Source organism: Ranitomeya variabilis, chromosome 3, assembly GCF_051348905.1.
Source record: "Ranitomeya variabilis isolate aRanVar5 chromosome 3, aRanVar5.hap1, whole genome shotgun sequence".
NCBI lineage: Eukaryota > Metazoa > Chordata > Amphibia > Anura > Dendrobatidae > Ranitomeya > Ranitomeya variabilis.
In genome coordinates this window covers 781,085,828-781,102,571 of record NC_135234.1, presented here as the reverse complement: position 1 = coordinate 781,102,571, position 16,744 = coordinate 781,085,828, and the positions used below count along the sequence as shown (strand labels likewise).

The 16,744-nt window shown below is 46.4% G+C and overlaps 1 protein-coding gene across 1 annotated transcript in view; it reads right to left on the bottom strand.

Annotated features, from left to right (window-relative positions):
• Nucleotides 1–7,826: 7,826 nt before the first annotated feature.
• The window catches only part of LOC143817504 (polyunsaturated fatty acid lipoxygenase ALOX15B-like), a 183,743-nt gene continuing 174,825 nt past the window's right edge, over nucleotides 7,827–16,744 (bottom strand). The window contains exons 13-15 of the mRNA XM_077298974.1: nucleotides 8,714–8,814; nucleotides 8,183–8,353; nucleotides 7,827–8,111 (exon numbers count right to left, since the gene is read on the bottom strand). Of these exons, the coding sequence (XP_077155089.1) occupies nucleotides 7,932–8,111; nucleotides 8,183–8,353; nucleotides 8,714–8,814 (452 nt within the window). The 3' untranslated portion in view covers nucleotides 7,827–7,931. The remainder of the gene's footprint in view (nucleotides 8,112–8,182; nucleotides 8,354–8,713; nucleotides 8,815–16,744) is intronic.

Below are 16,744 nucleotides of genomic sequence, written 5' to 3'. Positions count from 1 at the left end.
CCCCAGGCAGCATATGGGGCCCCAGGCAGAGCACAGGGGCCCCAGGCAGAGCACAGGGGCCCCAGGCATCATATGGGGCCCCAGGCAGCATATGGGGCCCCAGGCAGAGCACAGTGGCCCCAGGCAGAGCACAGGGGCCCCAGGCAGAGCACAGGGGCCCCAGGCAGAGCACAGGAGCCCCAGGCAGAGCACAGGGGCCCCAGGCAGAGCACAGGGGCCCCAGGCAGCATATGGGGCCCCAGGCAGAGCACAGTGGCCCCAGGCAGAGCACAGGGGCCCCAGGCAGCATATGGGGCCCCAGGCAGAGCACAGTGGTCCCAGGCAGAGCACAGGGGCCCCAGGCAGCATATGGGGCCCCAGGCAGAGCACAGGGGCCCCAGGCAGAGCACAGGGGCCCCAGGCAGAGCACAGGGGCCCCAGGCAGAGCACAGGGGCCCCAGGCAGAGCACAGGGGCCCCAGGCAGCATATGGGGCCCCAGGCAGAGCACAGCGATATTTTGGACCACTGTGCGGTGTTTCAGACCCCCTGTGTGATGTCTGGGGCCCTGTTCTTAAGTATATTAAAGATTAAAGTAACGTATATTAAAGTATATTATAGATCAAATTTGACACGTTTATGAGCACCATTGAGTGATATACTCAAGAATGACATAATTTTTCAACATTTTATGGTTTCAAACTGTAAACACTCAGTTTTTTTTACTTCAACCAGAAAACCTTAACGGTTCATAAAAAACTTGACTGTTCAGGATATGATAAAAGTCATAGTATTCTGAATCTTTAACTTATAAAGATACCTTTACATGGGGTGATTATTGGTTCCAGAGAGGCTTTCGGACGATAATCGTACACATGGCTGGTGACAGGACAATACAATATAAACGTTCAAAGGTAAACACTGATAACATTAAAATCTAATATATAATTGCCTAGAATACTACTTCCGGCAATTTGTGCCAACTTCCGTGGCTTTGTCCGGAGATAATGTCCGGAGATAAGTGACGTCACCAGCGTCCTACACCCGCTCAGGGTGGACAAAGATATATGCCTTCGTGGTGCGCGGCACTTTTCTGATTGGTTGCCGCCTGCCGCGAGCGACCAATCAGAAATGTGCCGTACTGTCAAGAATTGTCAAGAGCTGGTGAGTGCAGCCATTTTTTGTTCTTTCTTACTATTATTTATTAATTGTATTATTCTTACATTTGAATAAATAAAGTATATATGGATTCTAGACTCCCGATTCTTTAGAATCGGGCTGCCATCTAGTAACCTCATAAAGTGACAGTGGTCAGAATTGTAAAAATTGGCTCGGTCATTAAGTACCAAATTGGCTCTGTCACTAAGGGGTTAATTTGCAAAAATTTCTACATTTCTTGTTTTTTTCAGTCAAGATGGGGTGTAGAGTACATTGAGAAAAATTTGAATTTACTAATGGATGCAATTAAAGAATGAAGAATGTAAATGGTCTGAATACTTTCCGTACCCACTGTATATATCCACAGCTCCACTGTGTAGTCACACACTCTGTATATGCTACACTGCGAAAAAAAAAATAAAGGGAACAAATCCCACATCCTAGATATCACTGAGTTAAATATTCCAGTTGTAAATCTTTATTCATTACATAGTGGAATGTGTTGAGAACAATAAAACCTAAAAATTATCAAAGTAAATCACAACTAATATTTCACGGAGGTCTGGAGTTGGAATGATGCTCAAAGTCAAAGTGGAAAATAAAGTTACAGGCTGATCCAACTTCAGTGGAAATGCCTCAAGACAAGGTAATGATGCTCAGTAGTGTGTGTGGCCTCCACGTGCCTGTATGACCTCCCTACAAAGCCTGGGCATGCTCCTGATGAGGCAGCGGATGGTCTCCTGAGGAATCTACTAGACCTGGACTAAAGCATCCACCAACTCCTGGACAGTCTGGTGCAACAGGACGTTGGTGGATGGTGCAAAACAATGTCCCAGATGTGTTCATTCGGATTCAGGTCTGGGGAACGGGCGGGCCAGTCCATAGCTTCAATGACTTCATCATGCAGGAACTGCTGACACTTCAGCCACATGAAGTCTGGCATTGTCCTGCATTAGGAGGAACCCAGGGCCTACCGCACCAGCTTATGGTCTCACAAGGGGTCTAAGGATCTAATCTCGGTACCTAATGGCAGTCAGGCTACCTCTGGTGAGCACATGGAGGGCTGTGCAGCCCTCGAAAGAAATGCCACCCCACACCATTACTGACCCACTGCCAAACCGGTCATACTGAAGGAGGTTGCAGGCAGCAGATCGCTCTCCACTGCGTCTCCAGACTCTGTCACGTCTGTCACATGTGCTCAGTGTGAACCTGCTTTCATCTGTGAAGAGCACAGGGCGCCAGTGGCGAATTTGCCAATCCTGGTGCTCTGTGGCAAATGCCAAGCATCCTGCATGGTGCTGGGCTGTGAGCACAACCCCCATCTGTGGACGTCGGGCACTCAGACCATCCTCATGGAGTCGGTTTCTAACCGTTTGTGCAGACACATGCACATTTGTGGCCTGCTGGAGGTCATTTTGTAGGACTCTGGCAGTGCTCCTCCTGTTCCTCCTTGCACAAAGGCTGAGGTAGCGGTCCTGCTGCTGGGTTGTTGCCCTCCTACGGCCCCCTCCACGTCTCCTGGTAGCGCCTCCAGCCTCTGGCACTACGCTGGCAGACACAGCAAACCTTCTTGCCACAACTCGCATTGATGTGCCATCCTGGATGAGCTGCACTACCTGAGCCAATTGTGTGGATTGTAGAGTCCGTCTCATACTACCACAAGTGTGAAAGCACTATCAACATTCAAAAGTGACCAAAACATCAGCCAGAAAGCATTGGTACCGAGATGTGCAGAACCACTCCTACTGTCTTGATAATTGCCAATAATTTCCATCTATTGTCTATTCCATTTGCACAACAACATGTGAAATTGATTGTCAGTGTTGAAGTGTTCCCTTTATTTTTTTGAGCAGTGTATATATCCACAGCTCCTCACTGTAGCCACACGCTCTGTATCTACTATATATCCACAGCTCCTCTCTGTAGCCACACGCTCTGTATCTACTATATATCCACACGCTCTGTATCTACTATATATCCACAGCTCCTCTCTGTAGCCACACGCTCTGTATCTCCTATATATCCACAGCTCCTCTGTAGCCACACGCTCTGTATCTACTATATATCCACAGCTCCTCACTGTAGCCACACGCTCTGTATCTACTATATATCCACAGCTCCTCTCTGTAGCCACACACTCTGTATCTACTATATATCCACAGCTCCTCTCTGTAGCCACACGCTCTCTACTATATATCCACCTCTGTAGCCACACGCTCTCTACTATATATCCACAGCTCCTCTGTAGCCACGCTCTGTATATACTATATATACACAGCTCCTCTCTGTATGTAGCCACATGCTCTGTATATACTATATATCCACAGCTCCTCTCTGTAGCCACACGCTCTCTATCTACTATATATCCACAGCTCCTCTCTGTAGTCACACGCTCTGTATCTACTATACATCCACAGCTCCTCTCTGTAGCGACACACTCTACTATATATCCACAGCTCTTCTCTGTAGCCACGCTCTGTATCTACTATATATCCACAGCTCCTCTGTAGTCACACGCTCTGTATATACTATATATCCACAGCTCCTCTGTAGCCACGCTCTGTATATACTATATATACACAGCTCCTCTGTAGACACTATATATACACAGCTCCTCTCTGTAGACACACGCTCTGTATATACTATATATCCACAGCTCCTCTCTGTAGTCACACTCTGTATATACTATATATCCACAGCTCCTCTTTGTAGCCACACGCTCTGTATCTACTATATATCCACAGCTCCTCTCTGTAGCCACGCTCTGTATATACTATATATCCACAGCTCCTCTCTGTAGTCACTGTATATACTATATATCCACAGCTCTGTATTCACATGCTCTGAATATACTATATATTCAGAGCTCTTCCCTATAGTCACATGTTTTGTATATACTATATATCCACAGCTCTAGTCACACGCTCTATATATACACTATATATCTACAGCTCCTCTGTAATCACACGTTCTGTATATACACAGCTCCTCTCTGTATATACTATATATCCACAGCTCTCTATTCACACACTCTGTATATACTATATATCCACAGCTCTTCCCTGTAGTCACACGTTCTGTATATACTACACTGTGTGTAGAATTATTAGGCAAGTTGTTTTTTGGATCACATGATATTTTATATATGTTGTCCTACTCCAAGCTGTTCAGGCTTGAGAGCCAACTACCAATTAAGTAAATCCGGTGAGGTCATCTCTGTAATGAGGAGGGGTGTTGTCTAATGACATCAGAACCTTATATAAGGTGTGCGTAATTATTAGACAACTTCCTTTCCTTTGGCAAAATGGGTCAGAAGAGAGATTTGACGGGCTCTGAAAAGTCCAAAATTGTGAGATGTCTTGCAGAGGGATGCAGCAGTCTTGAAATTGCCAAACTTTTGAAGCGTGATCACCGAACAATCAAGTGTTTCATGGCAAATAGCCAACAGGGTTGCAAGAAGCGTGTTGGGCAAAAAAGGCGCAAAATAACTGTCCATGAATTGAGAAAAATCAAGCGTGAAGCTGCCAAGATGCCATTTTCCACCAGTTTTGCCATATTTCAGAGCTGCAGTGTTACTGGAGTAACAAAGCACAAGGTGTGCGATACTCAGGGACATGGCCAAGGTAAGGAAGGCTGAAAAATGACCACCTTTGTACAAGAAACATAAGAGAAAACGTCAAGACTGGGCCAAGAAATATCTGAAGACTGACTTTTCAAAGGTTTTATGGACTGATGAAATGAGAGTGACTCTTGATGGGCCGGATGGATGGGCCAGAGGCTGGATCAGTAAAGGGCAGAGACCTCCACTCCGACTCAGACGCCAGCAAGGTGGAGGTGGGGTACTGGTATGGGCAGGGATCATCAAAGATGAATTTGTGGGACCTTTTCGGGTTAAGGATGGAGTGAAGCTCAACTCCCAGACCTACTGCCAGTTTCTGGAAGACAACTTCTTCAAGAAGTGGTACAGGAAGAAGTCGGTATCGTTCAAGAAAAACCTGATTTTCATGCAGGACAATGCTCCATCAGATGCCTCCAACTACTCCACAGCGTGGCTGGCCAGTAAAGGTCTCAGAGGAAAAAATAATGACTTGGCCCCCGTGTTCACCTGATCTGAACCCCATAGAGAACCTGTGGTCCCTCATAAAATGTGAGATCTACAGGGAGGGAAAACAGTCCACCTCTCGGAACAGTGTCTGGGAGGCTGTGGTGGCTGCTGCACGCAATGTTCATCGTAAACAGATCAAGCAACTGACAGAATCTATGGATGGAGGCTGCCGAGTGTCGTCATAAAGAAAGGGGGCTGTATTGGTCACTCGTTTTGAGGGGTTTTGTTTTTTCATGTCAGAAATGTTTAGTTCTAAATTTTGTGCAGTTATATTGGTTTACCTGGTGAAAATAAACAAGTGAGATGGGAATATATTTGGTTTTTAGTAAGTTGCCTAATAATTCTGCACAGTAATAGTTACCTGCACAAACAGATATCCTCCTAAGATAGCCAAATCTAAAAAAAAAAACACTCCAACTTCCAAAAATATTAAGCTTGGATATTTATGAGTCTTTTGGGTTGATTGAGAACATAGTTGGTGATCAAAAATAAAAATAATCCTCTAAAATACAACTTGCCTAATAATTCTGCACACAGTGTATATATCCACAGCTTCTCTCTGTAGTCACACGCTCTATATATACACTATATATCCACAGCTCTCTATTCACACACTGTATATACTATATATCCACAGCTACTTTCTGCAGTCACACGGTTCGTATATACTATATACCCACACGCTCTGTATATACTGTATATCCACATCTCCGCTCTGTATATGCAGTCACGCTTATGTCTGCAGTAGCCCATGTATAGCTTTGGTAGTGCTTTTGCAGCGCCCCAGAGTCCTGGTCGTTGCAGTACTGTTGCTCCGCCACTAAGGGGGGCTATGGTACGTCTGATGGCACTGAAGGAGTTCATCTGACCAGGTATCACAGACACCAATACATTTCACACTCCGGCCTCCAGGGGGAGCTAAGGGTTCTATTTATTAGGCCACTCCTCACAGTCTGGTAAAACTGGGGGTTGGATACGAAGTTAGATCAGAAAGCTGACTGGGTTGGAACCAGGCAACACCTTGTGGCAGAGGGTGTTGTAGGGGAAGATTTAGAGAGGTCCCTGTCAGGGGTGGGATCCTGACAGAGGCCTAGCGAACAGAGAGAACGTTACGGGACCGCGCCTGCACGATATAGCGGCGGTACCCCAAGAAAGGACAAGAAGCGAGGTATATTGTGCTGAGTGAGAAACGAGATCAACGCAACAAGGAGAATACCAGTAGGAGTCGTGCTGTAAGACGAGGCAACATCCTATTGAGGTGCATAACCGGTGGCCGGAACGCCGAGGAAGTATAGAGCTCCAAGCCAAACTTCAAACCTACGGCAGGACAGTCAGTTATAGGCGGGCTGTCTCACCCAATTGACCTAGGAAGACACAGGGGGGTAACAACAGGAGTGGGGCGACGCTAGAGTCCCGGAAGAGCTCCCGCACATACGGGTGCGTCCTAACCATAAGATCTGGGGGACGTGGAAGAACATCAGAATAGAGTTGAGGGAACACGAGAAACAGACACAACAGTTGTGGGGACTATCCCATAAGCACAGCAGGGGAGGACCACAACACACAAGCGCTAGAAGGTAGGCACAGATTTCCACCTGCAAAGGGAGCTCTGGAGGTGCCATCGGACCGGCCGGACTTGCGCGGCCCGGTTAACCGTATTCCGGATTGAGGATCCTGAAGCCTTCAGTAAAGAGGTAAAGAGACTGCAACCTGGTGTCATTATTTACCGCGACCGGCACTTCTCCGCACCATAACGACATCCCATACCTCCACCTTCATTGTACGCCCCTCAGCAGGGTCACGGACCGGGTCTAGCCACCGTGACAACTCCAGAACAGACTCAGACCCGGTACCGGGTACCCCTCGGCCCTGCGACAGTGGGGGTGCTGCGCTTTCACTGACCGCTCCTAGGATAATGCAGTGAAGGTCTATTTAGTTGTTACATGAGGTACAGGAAGATCAATTCAGTACTGGTGATGACTAGATCGGCCAAGCTTCATATACACATTTTTGCTTTTATGCGGGAAGAGATCAGGAGATTTTTAGCATAGTCACTTGGATGTGGGGCAAGTTAGTCTTATGTGGTAAGATGCGTTTTTGTTCTCCTTTTTTAGCATTAGACCTCTGATCTCCAAAGAGTGGGCCCGGTGCAAGGCCTAAAGGTACTTGGTGTTAAGTTGGTTCCTTACATTCTGGCTTCTGGGCTGCCATTAAAAGTACCAAAGAAAATATTCATGTTCCCCTTTACCCATCTTCCAGGCCATTGCTTCTTAAACTGAGGAATTCCCTGGTATTAAGACACTGCTGGGCAGAGGGTTTTATGGTGGTGCATCTAACCACCATTATATCTCTGGTTAGGGAGACTGACATTTACGTTATTCTAAGAGTTTCCCCAATTATGTTTACATCCCTGAAGTGCCCTCATAGCACAAGAGATAAAGCAGAGACTATTTAGGAATGATGGGGCGTCACTTCTATTAAAGTGAGACATTAATGGCACTGGTTCATAAAGGAAACGGTTTGGCTTGTAGTGGCCATAGCATGATGTTTGTAAAGCCTTTTACACCGAAAAGCATAACAACAATGTGTAAGGTAAGGTTACATTTTATTTTACAGTTCATGGAAAACACTTTGTAGAAAATGTGGAAACTACACGAGAGCGATAAGGCCACAATGGGTGAAGCAGCGCTGTCAGATAGACACGCCATTCTCAATCTTCTTTGGGTCCAGGTACAAGTAGGATAAGCGTCTGGTCTGATTCCGATCATTAATTATCTTGGATATCTCATTAAGTTTCATTTGGAATTCCTGAATGAGTTTCTTGGGAGTTTCCTCAATGAAGTGCGCTTCACGGTAATTTCCAAGACGTCTCTGTAACATACAGAAAACAAGACTGAAAACCAAGTACCAAGCAGCAGTGGCATACACTGGTTAATACCCACCCGGTCCAGGGGCTCGTTGCCGAGCTGCCATACAGTAACCAATCCAGTAGCGGTGGTGTTGACATCAGGCAGGGAATCCAGGACAGTCTGTAATGTGGTGGCCCCTTTGATTGAGGGTGGAGGGCTCTTCATAGTTGGTGACCCATTAGGCATCCAGGAATAGAAGTCAAACTGCAGAGAACATGTTGGTGGCCATCATCATCCAGGACAAGTCATGTTCCCTCTAGGTTAATGGTCTGAGTTTAATGAGCTATTGGAGTCTGTCCGCTGTATGTGACAAATTCAGCAAGAACCTGAGTATTCCCACAGTGTCGGGGCCATACGTCACTGTGCCCAGTAAGTGCAGGGCATGAATAGATATCAGTGGAGAGTTGTAGTTGGACTGTACGGTCTGCACATAGATTGAGAGTCAGCAAAATGAGTCTGATGAGAGGAGACAATTGTCTGGAGGAATGGGGAGGACATTTATGACCCCAGACGTTACATCTGGTTGTGGTCAGCATCAATTTTACTACATTTCCTGGTACTCACCTGACCACTATTGACCGCTGCGTGCTGAGCAGAACATCTGAACATCACCATGGTCAGATATTTTATCAGAGAAGACACAGTTTCCAGAGATGATGGGATTCCTGATGGAGAGAGAGAGATGGGAGAAGACAACGCCTAAGACTTTATAGTGAAGAGCAATCTGCAGTCAGACTGCCAGAGCGGGACTCACATGACCGCAAGTAAAATGCGCAAGTGTGACGTAGAGAGGATGTCTGACATCTCTCTGAAGACTTGTTCTACAATGCGAGAGCGCTGGTTACGCTGAATTAATGCAACATCTCCCATTACAGCTGGGAAAGGAAGAGTTAAACAGCAGCCCTGACTGTTATGATCCTTAGTGGTTGAGGATCACAAATTACTCCAGCTAGGTAACAAACATAGGACAAGCTCTAGGGACGTGGCAAACTGGATTGACCGCAAATCTGAACCTAACCAAACACACTAGAAGTAGCCGGTGAACGTGCCTAAAATTCTAGACGTCTCGAGCCAGCCTGAGGAACTAACGAGAGAGAGAGAGAGAGAGAGAGAGAGAGAGAGAGAGAGAGAGAGAGAGAGAGAGAGAGAGAGAGAGAGAGAGAGAGAGAGAGAGAGAGAGAGAGAGAGAGAGAGAGAGAGAGAGAGAGAGAGAGAGAGAGAGAGAGAGAGAGAGAGAGAGAGAGAGAGAGACCTCACTTGCCTCCAGAGAAATAATCCCCAAAGATAAAGAAGCCCCCAACAAATAATAACGGTGAGGTAAGAGGAAGGCACATACACAGGGGTGAAAGCAGATTCAGCAAATGAGGCCCACTAATACTAGATAGCAGAAAATAGAAAAGGGGTCTGTGCGGTCAGTAAAAAACCCTTACAAAATATCCACACTGAGATTTCCAGAACCCCCGCACCAACTAACGGTGTGGGGGGGAGAACCTCAGTCCCCTAGAGCAACCAGCAAGCGAGGAAATCACATTTTAGCAAGCTGGACAAGAAACATGATGAATGCTGATAATCAAAAATGAACAAACAAAAACCTAGCTTGTCTTGGAGAGACTGGGAGCAAGGTAGTCACAAGGAATCTGAAGAGCACTGAATACATTGATAGCAGGCAAGGAACTGAGTATCCAGGTGAGCTAAATAGGAAACCAGCCAAGGATAACGAACCAGCTGATGCTGCCAACCTGCAGAAAGACAACACTACACAGTACCGCTCGTGACCACTAGAGGGAGCCCAAAAACAGTCAACAGTACCCCCCCCTTGAGGAGGGGTCACCAAACCCTCATCAAGACCCCCAGGGCGATCAGGATGAGCCGCATGGAAGGCACGAACCAAATCGGCCGCATGAACATCAGAGGCGACAACCCAGGAATTATCCTCCTGACCATAGCCCTTCCACTTAACCAAATACTGAAGCCTCCGTCTAGAGATACGAGAATCCAAAATCTTCTCCACCACGTACTCCAATTCGCCCTCGACCAGCACCGGAGCAGGAGGCTCAACAGAAGGAACCACAGGTACCACATACCTCCGCAACAAAGACCTATGGAACACATTATGAATGGCAAACGATGCTGGGAGATCCAAACGAAAAGACACCGGGTTAAGGATTTCCAAGATCTTATAAGGACCGATGAAGCGAGGCTTGAATTTAGGAGAGGAGACCTTCATAGGAACATACCGAGAAGACAGCCACACCAAATCCCCAACACGAAGTCGGGGACCCACACCGCGGCGGCGGTTGGCAAAGCGCTGAGCCTTCTCCTGTGACAACCTCAAATTGTCCACCACATGGTTCCAAATCTGCTGCAACCTATCCACCACAGAATCCACCCCAGGACAGTCAGAAGGCTCAACCTGACCCGAGGAAAAACGAGGATGGAAACCAGAATTGCAGAAAAAAGGCGAAACCAAAGTAGCAGAACTAGCCCGATTATTAAGGGCAAACTCGGCCAACAGCAAAAAAAGTCACCCAATCATCCTGATCAGCAGAAACAAAACATCTCAAATAAGTTTCCAACGTCTGATTAGTTCGCTTGGTTTGGCCATTAGTCTGAGGATGGAAGGCCGACGAAAAAGACAAATCAGTGCCCATCTTAGCACAAAAAGTCCGCCAATACCTGGACACAAACTGGGATCCTCTATCAGACACAATATTTTCAGGAATGCCGTGCAAGCGAACCACATTCTGAAAAAATAGAGGAACCAAATCGGAGGAAGAATGCAACTTAGGCAAGGGCACCAAATGGACCATCTTGGAAAAACGATCACACACCACCCAGATGACAGACATTTTCTGAGATACTGGAAGATCCGAAATAAAATCCATGGAAATGTGCGTCCAAGGCCTCTTCAGAACAGGCAGAGGCAAAAGCAAACCGCTGGCACGAGAACAGCAAGGCTTAGCCCGAGCACAAATCCCACAAGACTGCACAAAGGAACGCACATCCCGCGACAAGGAAGGCCACCAGAATGACCTAGCCACCAAATCTCTGGTACCAAAAATCCCAGGATGACCCATCAACACCGAAGAATGGACCTCGGAAATAACTCTGCTGGTCCATCTATCCGGGACAAACAGTCTCTCTGGTGGACAACGGTCAGGTCTATCCGCCTGAAATTTCTGCAGCACTCGTCGCAAATCTGGGGAAATGGCAGACAAAATCACTCCCTCTCTGAGAATACCAGCTGGCTCAGAAACTCCCGGAGAGTCAGGCACAAAACTCCTAGAAAGTGCATCAGCTTTCACGTTCTTCGAACCAGGCAGGTATGAGACCACGAAGTTGAAACGGGAGAAAAACAACGACCAACGAGCCCGTCTAGGATTCAGGCGCTTGGCAGATTCAAGGTAAATCAGATTTTTGTGATCAGTCAAGACCACCACACAATGTTTAGCTCCTTCGAGCCAATGTCGCCACTCCTCAAATGCCCACTTCATAGCCAACAACTCCCGATTACCAACATCATAATTCCGCTCGGCAGGCGAAAACTTTCTTGAAAAGAAAGCACATGGCTTCATCACAGAGCCATCAGAGCTTCTCTGCGACAAAACAGCCCCTGCTCCAATCTCAGAAGCATCAACCTCGACCTGGAAGGGGAGAGAGACATCTGGCTGACATAAGACTGGAGCTGAAGAAAACCGGTGCTTCAGCTCCCGAAAGGCCTCCACGGCCGCAGGAGACCAATTAGTCACATCAGAACCCTTCTTGGTCAAATCCGTCAAAGGTTTAACCACGCTAGAAAAATTAGCGATGAAACGACGGTAAAAGTTAGCAAAACCCAAGAACTTCTGAAGACTCTTAACAGACGTGGGCTGAGTCCAGTCATGAATAGCCTGGACCTTGACTGGGTCCATCTCCACAGTAGAAGGAGAAAAAATAAAACCCAAAAAGGAAACCTTCTGTACTCCGAAGAGGCATTTTGAGCCCTTCACAAATAAAGCATTAGCACGCAAGACCTGAAACACCATCCTGACCTGCTTCACATGGGACTCCCAATCATCAGAAAAGACCAAAATGTCATCCAGATAAACAATCATAAATTTATCCAGATATTCTCGGAAGATGTCATGCATGAAGGACTGAAACACAGAAGGAGCATTAGAGAGTCCAAAAGGCATCACCAAGTACTCAAAATGGCCTTCAGGCGTATTAAATGCTGTTTTCCATTCATCTCCCTGCTTAATGCACACAAGGTTATACGCACCACGGAGATCTATCTTGGTGAACCAACTGGCACCCTTAATCCGAGCAAACAAATCAGACAATAGTGGTAAAGGATACTGAAATTTGACTGATTTTATTCAGAAGATGATAATCTATACAAGGTCTCAAAGAACCGTCCTTCTTGGCCACACAAAAAAATCCTGCACCAAGAGGGGAAGAGGATGGGCGAATATGTCCCTTCTCCAAAGACTCCTTTATATAACTCCGCATCGCGGCATGCTCTGGTATAGACAGATTAAAAAGTCGTCCCTTAGGGAATTTACTACCAGGAATTAAATTTATAGCACAGTCACAATCCCTATGAGGGGGCAGGGCACTGGACCTGGGCTCATCAAATACATCCTGGTAGTCAGACAAAAACTCAGGGACCTCAGAAGGAGTGGAAGAAGCAATAGACACCAATGGAGTATCATCATGAATTCCCTGACAACCCCAACTTGACACAGACATAGCTTTCCAATCTAAAATTGGATTATGAGCCTGCAGCCATGGCAGACCCAAAACGACAACATCATGCAAATTATACAAAACAAGAAAGCGAATCACCTCCTGATGTACGGGAGTCATGCACATGGTCATTTGCGTCCAATACTGAGGCTTATTCTCAGCCAATGGCGAAGCATCAATTCCCCTCAGAGGAATGGGAAATTCCAAAGGCTCCAGGACCAAACCACAGCGCCTGGCAAACGACAAATCCATCAGATTCAGGGCAGCACCCGAATCCACAAAAGCCATATCCGGGTAGGACGACAAAGAACAAATCAAAGTAACAGACAAAATAAATTTAGGCTGCATAGTACCAATGGTGACAGGTTTAGCGAATTTTTTTAAGCGTTTAGAGCATGCTGAGATAACATGAGTAGAATCACCACAGTAAAAGCACAACCCATTTTGACGTCTATGACTTTGTCGCTCAATTCTGGTCAGAGTTCGGTCACATTGCATAGACTCAGGTCTCTGTTCAGAAAATACCGCCAAAGGATGAGCAGATTTGCGCTCCCGCAAACGCCGATCAACCTGAATGGCTAAAGCCATAGAATCACTCAGACTTGTAGGGGTGGGAAACCCCACCATAACATTAACGGCTTCAGAAAGACCTTCTCTGAAATTTGCAGCCAGGGCACACTCATTCCATTGAGTAAGCACCGACCATTTCTGAAATTTTTGACAATACACCTCTGCTTCATCCTAACCTTGAGAGATAGCCAGCAACGCTTTTTCTGCCTGATTCTCAAGATTAGGCTCCTCATAAAGCAGTCCAAGAGCCAGAAAAAATGCATCTACATTAAGCAATGCAGGATCTCCTGGCGCCAGAGAGAAAGCCCAATCTTGAGGGTCGCCACGCAACAAGGAGATAACAATTTTAACTTGCTGAGCGGAATCAGAGGAACGAGGTCTCAGAGATAGAAATAACTTACAATTATTCTTAAAATTTTGAAACCTAGATCTATCTCCAGAAAACAACTCAGGAATGGGTATCTTTGGTTCTGACATAGGGCTATGAATAACAAAATCCTGAATACTTTGCACCCGTGCAGTAAGATGATCCACACTAGAAGTCAGAGTCTGAACATTCATGTCTGCAGCTGAGCTCAAAACCACCCAGAGTTCAAGGGGATGAAGAAGCTAAACAGACTGCAGCAAAGGAAAAGCGGGAGGAAAAAAAAAAATGTACTCAGGTCTTCTTTTTATCCCACTTCTGCGATGCATTAAACACTTTTTGGCCTGCTATACTGTTATGATCCTTAGTGGTTGAGGATCACAAAATACTCCAGCTAAGTAACATAGGACAAGCTCTAGGGAGGTGGCAAACTGGACTGACCGCAAATCTGAACCTATCCAAACACTAGAAGTAGCCGGTGAACGTGCCTAAAATTCTAGACGTCTCGAGCCAGCCTGAGGAACTAACGGAGAGAGAGAGAGAGAGAGAGAGAGAGAGAGAGAGAGAGAGAGAGAGAGAGAGAGAGAGAGAGAGAGAGAGAGAGAGAGAGAGAGAGAGAGAGAGAGAGAGAGAGAGAGAGAGAGAGAGAGAGAGAGAGAGAGAGAGTAGAGAGAGAGAGAGAGAGAGAGAGAGAGAGAGAGAGAGAGAGAGAGAGAGAGAGAGAGAGAGAGAGAGAGAGAGAGAGAGAGAGAGAGAGAGAGAGAGAGAGACCTCACTTGCCTCCAGAGAAAATAATCCCCAAAGATAAAGAAGCCCCCAACAAATAATAACGGTGAGGTAAGAGGAAGGCATATACACAGGGGTGAAAGCAGATTCAGCAAATGAGGCCCACTAATACTAGACAGCAGAAAATAGAAAAGGGGTCTGTGCGGTCAGTAAAAAACCCTTACAAAATATCCACACAGATTTCCAGAACCCCCGCACCAACTAACGGTGTGGGGGGGAGAACCTCAGTCCCCTAGAGCAACCAGCAAGCGAGGAAATCACATTTTAGCAAGCTGGACAAGAAACATGATGAATGCTGATAATCAAAAATGAACAAACAAAAACTTAGCTTGTCTTGGAGAGACTGGGAGCAAGGTAGTCACAAGGAATCTGAAGCGCACTGAATACATTGATAGCAGGCAAGGAACTGAGTATCCAGGTGAGCTAAATAGGAAACCAGCCAAGGATAACGAACCAGCTGATGCTGCCAACCTGCAGAAAGACAACACTACACAGTACCGCTCGTGACCACTAGAGGGAGCCCAAAAACAGAGTTCACAACACCTGACGATTGTTTGGGGAGTAAGGAGAGTTACTCCCTGGATAGAGGAGTCAGCGGGGAGTAGTGAAATGAAGCCGGTCACACGAACGGAGACAGGACAGGCTGGACAGGAAAAGCAGAACAGAGCAATACGAGGTCACAGGATCCAGTGCAGGTTAATTCAACCGGGCATCCTGGACACTGGATTAAAAGACAGAAAAAGCTCAGCTGCCATAGATACAGCCAAGAGTCCAGAGGGAGAGAGTGCTGTTTATTAGTGGGTAATCCAGAATCAGCACAGGCGAAGCGGGGCCTAGAAGGCAACGTGTAGGCCAGACCTGGGAGTCAATGACTAGTGGACATCCCAGGCATCAGTGGAGGGCTGTGGTCCAAAAAGGACAGAAGGAATGGAGTATTCAGGTTAGACAAGTCATATTGCCAAATTATCATTTATAAGTGAATTAACCGAAAGGTCTATGCCTCTGCACAAGTTAGTAGAAGCTGTGAGCAACAAGTGTTTTGCCTGCTGACTCTTGTACATACGTTACCCCAGTGTCATCAGTACAGACCAATTGTTATAATATGGGCTGCCTTCTTCCTTGTGATTGTAATACCCCAGGGGCACCTTCTTCTGGAGGGTCTGCGGCCTGAATGAAGAACATCCAAATTCTCAAAGATCCACACACAGAGGAACACATGTCACTGGTGCCCAAGATGAAGCACTACAAGTGGAACCCTTACACAAGTTCCATACTTTTATGGGGAAACGTGACCATGAACACTCACGATTCATCAGTACGTGGGCCTGCCAATTTTTTAGCCCTAAAGACCCCTTTAACTGTATCAATGCGCAAAGCTTCAGATAGGGGTTTCCACTAGAACAAGGGATGGTGGGCTGATAGATGCCATTATCCAGAGATACTAGTCTGATGGCACCTACAATCTAGGCAAACTACCATGCTCTGAACCGCAGCATGGCTTAGCACTCGCACACGTGGGATTGAGTAACAGTTCCCCAGCAGCATTCTTAAAAAACCCTGCTCTCAAGACTGGGTCTGAGGGGTTTATCCCCACCGATTAGGAAGACCCAGCAATGACACAGATGTGAGGAGTTGGAGTAAGAACAGCGAGGGGTGATGCCTCTCGTCCTATAGATCCTGAAATAGGATTGACAAAAAGAAGTCAAATAATTCATTTTCAGTTCTATTCCCATTACGTAGAGGGTCCAGATGACCAACATGTTCTACACAACCTGAGCACTATTAGGACACAGCAGAATTGTGATTACAGCTGTAGATTTTATCTAAGGAGAATCTGTCACCAGGTCAAACGTGGCCAGGCTTTGCCCTCATTGTAGTCTTGTTGCCCTCTTTAAAAAGGGAACTGGTTCTGTTAGAAAGATTCAACTGCAGATACAGTGGCTGTTAAAGTATTCACCCCCTTAGCACTTTTTCTGTATTTGTTCCCCCCAACCTGGAATTTCACTGTTTGAGGGTTTGCATCAGATCATGTAAAGAACAGGCCAACAACTGTGAAGATTTGATTCTTTTTATTGTGATGCAAACAAATAGGACAAAATAACTGAAATCTTCAGTGTGCATAACTATTCACCCCCTCTAAAGTCAGT